Genomic DNA, 9,165 nt, shown 5'->3' on the forward strand with positions numbered 1-9,165 from the left:
GAACAGCTGGGCCTGTGAGCCATGGCCGCTGAGCCTGCACATCTGGAGCCTGTGCTCTGCAACGGGAGAGGCCACAACAGTGAGAGGCCCATGTACCAAAAAAAAAAAAAAAAAAAAAAAAAAAATTATGGAAGAAAGGAGAGGGAATGAGTATCAGTTGAGTCCCTAGCATGCGTTAGGCTTCATACGAGGCACATGATGATGATGATGATGCAGCATTATCTAATGTATCAAGTACTTTCATATAACACAAAATACATGCATGGAGTGCTTACCATGTGCTAGAAACTGTGCTAAATGCTTCATAAAAATTTTTTCATTTAATACCACAATGCTGGAGGTAGGTGTTATTAACTCTCTCCATTTTACAGACAAAAAAACAGAGAAGTTACAGCATTCACACGAGGGCACGCCGCCTGCCTCCACACATTCTGCCTCACGCCACTATACTTACTCCCAAGTATTCTCATTTAATACATATTTTTTAAAAACACAAGTACAGGGCTTCCCTGGTGGTGCAGTGGTTGAGAGTCCGCCTGCCGATGCAGGGGACATGGGTTCGTGCACTGGTCCGGGAAGATCCCACATGCCTCGGAGCGGCTGGGCCCGTGAGCCATGGCCGCTGAGCCTGCACGTCCGGAGCCTGTGCTCCGCAACGGGAGAGGCCACAACAGTGAGAGGCCCGCGTACCGCAAAAAACAAAGTCCAGGCATACCTTGTTTTACTGCGCTTCACAGATACTGAGGTGTTTTTTTGTTTTGTTTGTTTTTTTACAAATTGAAGGTTTGTGGCAACCTTGCATTGTCAGATGATGGTTAGCATTTTTTAGCAATAAAGTATTTTTAATTAACTGTAGTATATGCAAACATAACTTTCATATGCACTGAGAAACCAAAAAATTGGTGTGACTGGCTTTCTTGCAGTGGTCTGGAACTGAACCTGCAATATCTCCAGGGTGAGTCTGTAACAGCCTGGGAATCAGGTGGGGGAGAATCAGACGTGGATTACTGTGGACACAAAGACACTTTTAGAGATGACGGATATGTTCATTTTCTTGATCACGGTGATCATTTTGCAGGTTTATACAGATATCCAAACTCGCCAGGTTTTACTTTTTGAATATGTGGAGCTTCTATTATGTTAATAAAAAAAATTTAAGTAGCAGCATGTTTAAACAGTGCATCAAAACATCTGAAACAAAACTCCCTGAAAACTGTTGCATTTTTTTTGCTCTAAGTTTAAAAGTCATTTTAGAGTTTAATATCTGGCATTATCCACTGACAACTGAGAGGAAACAAAACCTTGAGCACCTCTGGCAGCCTCAACTTGTTCTCCAAACGCAGTACTAACAGGTAAAGTGTGGGAAGAAGCCCATCACAAAGGATCATACACTGTGCGGTCCTATTTATATGAAGTTTCCAGAATAGGCAAATCCATAGACAGAAAATAGGTTAGTGATTTCCAGGGGCTGGAGAACTGGGGGTGATGACTAAGGACACAGGGTTTCTTTTTGGGATAACAAAAACGTATCAGATTGTAGTGATGGTTGCACAACTCTGAATGTACCGGAAAACTGTCAAACTGTACACTTTAACCAGGTCAATTGTACAATACAGGAATTATATCTCAACAAGCTGTTTTTTAAAAAAGGTAAAACGTCTGACAAGAGATCTGAATTAAGCAGTCACACTTTCCTTCAAGGTCCTTTCCTCATGCTATATTGTTTCTAAGCCCATCCATCGCAAAAGAGTAGCTTATTTTTAAAAATTTGATCTCTAACACTACTGGCCCATGAAACTCAAAGAAATAGTGCCTACAACTGAGATTCCAAAAAGAAAAAAATAGTTTTTTACTTTTTATCCTAATCAGAGTGTGAAAAAGTACGTAGAATGGGGAAATTCTTGTTTATTTACAGAAATCATGCACCCACTTGGCATTTTTCTTTACTAGATCAAGATTTTTCTTGGTTGGTCCTCCTTTTTAAAGCTACAAATGGGAAAATCCCCAAGCCTGTTATTAACCTGTACACTAATGTTTCACTTTTCTTGGGGAAAGGGGAAAATCCCAACATTTATTCAACCACTACTCTGCCAGATGCTTTAAGTACATTGTCATCTAACTCTGTGAAGCAGATGTTACTGCCATTTCACAGAAAACCAGACCAAGGCAGAGGGTCACTAAGACACTTGCCAAGGTCATACAACAAGTAAGTGTCCAATCAGGAGTGGAATCAAGGTCTCCTGACTCTCAAGACCCTCTCTCTTCATTAAACCATAACTCTTTCCATGGCACAGATAATGTTAACTTCAAAACAATGAAACCCACATTCTTGTTAATATACTTATTAAGTATATGTGTTTCTGTACGTGAATGAGACAGAAAGATTCAACAAAAATCTGTTCAAACCATATTTTCTAAAAAAAAAAAAATCACTTTTAAAGAGGACTTGAGTTAATCCTTTTCTTCCAACTGCAAGTATCTTTGTGCTGTTTTAGGAAACTTTAATATCTGTACTTTGCAACTCATATTTAAGATTTAAATAAAAAATATTTCTCTTTTTCATATTTATTTTGACGATATATGTGAACACTGAATAGAGATTGATTTTACCAAAATACCACCAATTCAATTAAATATGAATGCTAATGTTGTATATTTTTGCCATACTATCCGTATTAGGAGTACAAGATGCATCAAAATGGCTTAATATTTTTAAACTCCTCGATTATAAAAGAAAATGTGCTTTATAAAATATTTGGAAAATATAAAGATAAGAAGAGTAGCCATCCATTATATCCATGTGCAGAGATTATAACCACTGTTAAACATTATGCTATTTTTATGCACAGTTCTATTTTTATGCATGGTTAAGATCATAGGATATTCATATTTTCTACTTTTTAAAATTTCATATTATGACATTTTCACCCATCACATAAAAAAGTGAAACACATACTGATTTAAAAATGAAACAAATTCTTGAGGAAACCTGTCAGAAAGCAAAACAAAAAAATAAAAAGAAATGAAATACAGGAGAAATAAAGTTACAGAGGGCTGATCTAGGAGATCCAAAATATAATCAGTAGTTGTTTTACAACGAAAAGATGGAGGGAAGGAAATTTTCAAGGAAATAGACAAGAAAATTTCCTAGAACTGAAGGCAACAGATTTTTACATCTAAAGGGCCCACCAGGCATCGAGCATGATAAATAAAGAACCACACATCATGGTGAAACTTCAGAACATTGGTGCCAAAGAGATGATCCTCAGAGTTTCCACAGAGGAAATCAAGGTCCCACACAAAGAATCAAGATATGGCACTGAACTTCTCTAAAGCAATACTAAAAAGAAGGTCATGGAGGTAATGCTTCCAAATTCTGAGAGAAAACTGTTTCCAAACTAAAATTCCATTACCCACACTATCAATCAATAATGAGAATAAACTCAGCCTTAAAAAAGAACAAAATAATGCCATGTGCAGCATCATGGGTGCAACCAGAGATTATCATACTAAGTGAAGCAAGTCAGAAAGAGAAACACAAATACCATATGATATCCTTTATATGTGGAATCTAAAATATGGCACAAATGAACGTATCTACAAAACAGAAACAGACTCACATACATAGAGAACAGACCTGTGGTTACCAAAGGGTAGCGGGTAGGGGAGCGAAGGACTGGCAGTCTGGGGTTAGCAGATGTAAACCATTATATATAGGATGGATAAACAACAAGGTCCTACCGTAGAGCACAGGGAACTATATTCAGTATCATGTGATAAATCATAATGGAAAAGAATATAAAAAAAGAATGTCTCTTTGTGTATAAATGAGTCACCGCTGTACAGCAGAGACTGGCACAACACTGTAAACCAACTATACTTCAATTTAGAATAAAGAGTGAGAATAAAGACATTTTAGACAAGCAAGGTCTCAAAAAACTGACGTCCCGTGTACCCCCTCTCAGGAAGCTCGTTAAGAGTGCGCTCCACCAAAATGAGAAAATATCCAAGATGGGGAACAGGTGGGACGCAGGAAACAGGGCCACAGGGAGGAGGGAAAGGGGCCCAGGAGGACGGTGAGGGAGAGCCCAGAAGGAAGCCACAGAGAGCCTGGAGGGCATCAGCCCAGATTAGAGCCTGGTGCTGAAAACCTCCTGAAGGTCTCCCCCTCGGGAAGATGGTCCTGAGAAGCCATGGGAAGGAGGGAAATGATCAGTCATAAAAACATAGGAAGTTCAACAGACGGAAGAAGAGGAATCATTAACCTCAGAGGGAAAAGTATGTGAGACAGGAGACATGGCCATACGACACTACTTGGTTCATCAATGAAAAGTACTGACATAGTCACAATAATGTAAATAGTAAGGGGAAGTAGAAGCACGGGAGAGATGGGGAGGGATACAGAGTGGGTTACATCTGGCGGTAATGCGAAGGACCACAGAAAAACAAACACTGCGTGACTCCACATATCTGAGGTATCTACAATAGTCAAACTCATAGAATCAAAGAGTGGAATGGCAGTTGCCAGGGGCTCGGGGGGGAGAGGAACGTGGGGAGTTAGTATCAGTGGGCACACAGCTTCACTTAAGCAAGATGGGGAAGCTCCAGGGATCTGCTGTACAACATGGTCCCTGCAGGCAACAATAATGCATTGTACACTGACAAATTTCAGAGGGTAGATCTCATGTTAAGTGTTCATACCACAATAAAAAGAAAAGAAATATGAAGACAAACTCCAAAGGAAATAAAGGGGCCTGGGTGGCAGAGGCTGGTTAGGGGACTGCTATTTGTCTTATAAGCCTGTTGGTAATATGATTTTTTTTTTAATGAACTTATTTTTAAAAATAACATTAAAAAAAAAAAAGACAGCAATGCTCTACAAATTGATCAGTGCAATCACTATCAAAATTCCAACTGCCTTTTTTGGGGGCAGAAATGGACAAGCTGGTTCTAAAATTCATATGGAATTGCAAGAGACCCAAATATCCATATACAAAAATTACCTCAAAATGCATCAAAGATCCAAATGTAAGAGCTGAAATTATTAAACTCTTAGAAGAAAACATAGGAGGAAATGTCTGTGACATCAGATTAGGCAATGGTTTCTTCGTTATGACACCAAAAGCACAGGCAACAAGTGAAAAACATAAACTGGATTTCATCAGATTTTAAACTTTCGTTCAAAGGATGTCATCAAGAAAATGAAAAGACAACACACGAAATGGGAGAACCTACTTGCAAATTATATAACTGAAAGGGGTCTGGTACCCAGGACATACAACGAACTCGTACAACTCAATGACAGAAAGACAAACAACCCAATTTTAAAAATAGCAAAGAATTTGAGTGGACATTTCTCCCAGGGAGACACACAAATAGCCAACACGCACATGAAAAGGGGCTCAAGATCATCAGTCATTAGGGGAATACAAATCAAAACCACAATGAGATACCATTTCACATACACTAGCATAGCCAGAATCAAAAAGACAGATAATTACAAGTGTTGGTGAGGATGTGGAGAACTTAGAACCCTGTGCTGCTGGTGGCGTTGTAAAAAGGTGCAGCCACCGCGGAAAACAGGAGGAAAATAGTACAGCTATTCCTCAAAAAGTTAAACAGAGAGTTACCATGAAACTCCACTCCCAAGAGAACTAAAAACGTAAGTTCACACAAAAACTTGTACGTCGATTCGCATAGCAGCATTATTCATCATAGCCCCAAATAATCCAAATATTCATCAGTAGATGAATGGATAAACAAAATGTGGCCTATCCATACAACAGAATATCATTTGGCCATAAAAAAAAGTACTGATCCATGTTACAACACAGATGAACCTTGAAAACTCACGCTAAGGAGAGACTCCAGACATAAAGGTCACATACTTTGTGTGACTCCATTCCTATGAGGTACCCAGGATCGGCAAGTCCACAGAAGCAGGAAGCCCATCAGTGGCTGCCAGGGGCTGGGGCAGGGGGAGGGGCGGAGGAGAGTGGCTGCTAATGGATACGGGCTGAAAAGGTTCTGGAGCAGGTAGGCGTGTGCCTGCACGAGGCTCTGCCTATACTAAAAGCCAATTAACAGTGCACTTAAAGATGTTAAAATGGTGACTCGTTACATGACTTTAACCTTGAAACAAACAAAAACCACTCAGGTTTTCAGTTGTCTGCAAACTGATCTCAGGCTCTGTCTGCTGCTCACTGAAGCAGAGGGGATGGGGATGAGGGACCCCACAGCAGTCCATGCCTCAGCCCAGGGCGCCCACTTGACTCCTCTGGTCAGTAAGGAAGCAGTGGCTTTAAGTAGAGCCCCAGTCCCACCCCAGTAGGAGGTCTCGGCCATCTCTGTGCCTGTCTTAGAGATGGGTCCCCAGGGGATGCTGCTGCGGACATCACCCTGAGCCTCCCGGCACCATGGGAAGCTCTCCTGTTGGCATGGGCGTGGGGCAGGCATTGAAGGGGAAGGTGCAGCTGGGGCCGGGGAGTCACGGTCCTTCCTGTCCAGCCCTTGCGGGACCTGCATTCTGGCGGCTTGGGGTGGTGGAAGGAGCTCGGTAGGAAATGAGGACCTTTACTTCCTGTTTCTCCCTTCCCACTGGTGCAGTTAGCACAGCCTTGCAGACTGAGGACCATCAACCTTGGCCCCTGTGGGCCCCACTTCTCCAAACCTTCTCACTTTCTTTGCAAGGACTGACTGCGTGCCAGGTTCTGTGCCACGGCCACTCCACACAGGGCTGCAGCTGTCTGGGGAGACAGCACAGGTATGATCCCCATTACAGGCTCGAAGCTTTGCCCAAGGCCAGTCAGTACAAAGCCGTCAGGCCCAGCCAGCTCTGCATGGCTTCCATCCTGCACTCCGAAGTCCCCCCCACCCCCTGGTCCTGATGAACTCTGGGCAGGGAGAGACCTGCGGGCTCTTCTGAGGCTCCCTGAGGGCACGCCTTTGGGCTCTGTGCCTTCTTGCTCCTTTCTGGGCGCAAGGCAGGGGCCCCTTGGACTCCCAGGGTCCTGCGGATGTAGTCTCGGGAGCGGATGTCAGCCTGGCGCACAGGCTCCGCGATCCGAAACTTGCAGCAGCCATGGGTCAGGCGCACGGCTGCCTCCAGGCTCATCTTGTGGCCCACAGAGACACAGAGGGGCTTGGGGCTGCGGTCGTGGCTCTTCAGGGCCATGCTCAGGACGGTCCCGGAGCCTCCCATCAGAGGAAATGAGTGTCCTCCAGCCTTCAGGAGCCGTATCTTCTCCTTGTGCAGAGCGTTGTTCTCCAGCCCATCCACCTGCAGGAGTTTCTTGGCCACCCCAATGCAGGGCAGGTCTGTGAGGACACCAAGGTGGCAGGCTACCCCAAAGCCTCGGTGGTGGAGCACCCCATTTCCAGCCACAAAAAGGACCTGGGGCATGAGGCGGGGCTCCTTCTCCCGCAGCTGCTGCACTGCATCCACCCAGAAGGGCACCTCTCGGAAGGCCAGGAAGCCTCGAGCTCAGGGTAGCTGAGCACCACCAGGGAGGCACAGGCGCTGACACTGTCGCCCTTCACAAAGGACACATCCACACCCCTGACCCTCTGCAGACCCGAAAAAGCGGGGTCCCGTTGCCACGCCTCCGTGTCCCGGTCCACGACAAGTGTCTTCAACAAGGCTTGCTCCCGTTTTCAGAGAGACAGCGTTTCCTCCGGTGGCCTCCCAGATGCCTTTCGAGCCATGGCGCGGCCGTGAGCGCCCCTTCCTGTCGGTAATATGATTTTTTTAAAAAACCCTGTATACATGCATTTTTTTCCCCTCAATAAAAATAAAAAAGCAAACTGCTGGCCTATTACAGTACAAATATAAAATAACTAGTATGTATCATTTTTTCAAAGGGCATCATCCTATTCTTCAATATCATACATCTAAAGAATGCATGAGATTTTCAAAGTACTTTCATGTGTCACATGAATCTCAAAACAATCCTCATCACCGAAACTCTCTTATCCTAACTTCATAGATCCCTCCCCTCCACCCCCCCAAAAAAGAGAGTTCCTTGAGGGACTGTGATAGAAATAAGGTCACACACGGACAGGATTCCTGAGCCTGAGCCTGGTTCCCAGACTCCTGGTGTCCCACTTTTTCTACCAGCCCATGCTGTGCAGCCTCAGTCCCATGTCTCTCTCCTACTCCAATATGACTGTCCCTCTCACTTCTACAGCAGTAACTGATAAGGACGGCCTCCTTCCACTAATGAAACTCAGAGGTGCCTGCCTCCCTCCCTCTTTGAAGTTCTCCAACCTCCTTTCTCCTAACTGTTGGAGACTACCATCAACACTAACAATCAGAGTAGGTCACTGAGCCACTCACTGCAAGAGCACAAAGCACATAAACAACTTGAAGCCTGTGAGCAGACCCACAGCTCCAATGACCCAGAAAAGGCAAATATCAGTACTGTTTTCTAACCAGGCAAAGCAATTGTGTAGCTCTGCTAATAACCCATTTTCACTTTGTTCAGAGCTGTTCTATGAGTTATTTTATACTTTAATCACGTTTTTTTCCAGAACACTTTCATATTCATATACCTAAACATAACTATAATGATGTAAATTCCATTATATAGTCATCATAACCCTACATATATCATATTATCCTCTTCTTCCAAAACAATAATTTGAAAATCTGTATTATTAAACTCTAGCGTCCCAATATCTAGTTAAAATAATTTCGAGAAATCTGATTAAATTCTGAACTGGCCCAACGATCTGAAGTAAGTATTCTTTGCATAGTCTTTAAATTTTTTTAAATGAATAACTCTATCACACTTAGCAGTTCATAAAAATTAATAATCTGGGCAACTTAAAGGGATAAAGTATGGACTTATAGTTATCTATGAAAATAACAGAAGTCAACATGCATTTAATCTAGTTCTAGGCTTTTATTGGAAACCAGGGGAAACAAGATGTAGGTAAATGATAAGAAAGAAAATAAAAATTGGATTAAGACAAATGAGTCTTCTCTCTTACATGATGCCGCATCTGTTTAAATGCGTTCATACTAAGCCTTCTTTTTGACATTTTCTAAAAAAAAAAAAAAACTGCCTTAAAAAAAAAAAGCTTACAGGGCTTCCCTGGTGGCGCAGTGGCTGAGAGTCCGCCTGCCGATGCCGGGGACACGGGTTCATGCCCCGGTTCGGGGAG

The 9,165-nt window shown here is 43.0% G+C and overlaps 2 protein-coding genes across 3 annotated transcripts in view; both read right to left on the reverse strand.

The window, feature by feature from the left end:
* The window catches only part of NAPEPLD (N-acyl phosphatidylethanolamine phospholipase D), a 42,833-nt gene that overhangs the window by 13,094 nt on the left and 20,574 nt on the right, over positions 1-9,165 (reverse strand). The window lies entirely within an intron of this gene.
* On the reverse strand, positions 6,806-7,704 carry LOC103087421 (endonuclease V-like). Its single transcript, XM_082931403.1, is given in 2 exon segments — positions 6,806-7,393; positions 7,477-7,704. Coding segments are annotated over 2 exon segments (816 nt in total).

The sequence above is a fragment of the Lipotes vexillifer genome, unplaced genomic scaffold (genome assembly GCF_000442215.2).
Source record: "Lipotes vexillifer unplaced genomic scaffold, Lipotes_vexillifer_v1.1 scaffold450, whole genome shotgun sequence".
Lineage (NCBI taxonomy): Eukaryota > Metazoa > Chordata > Mammalia > Artiodactyla > Lipotidae > Lipotes > Lipotes vexillifer.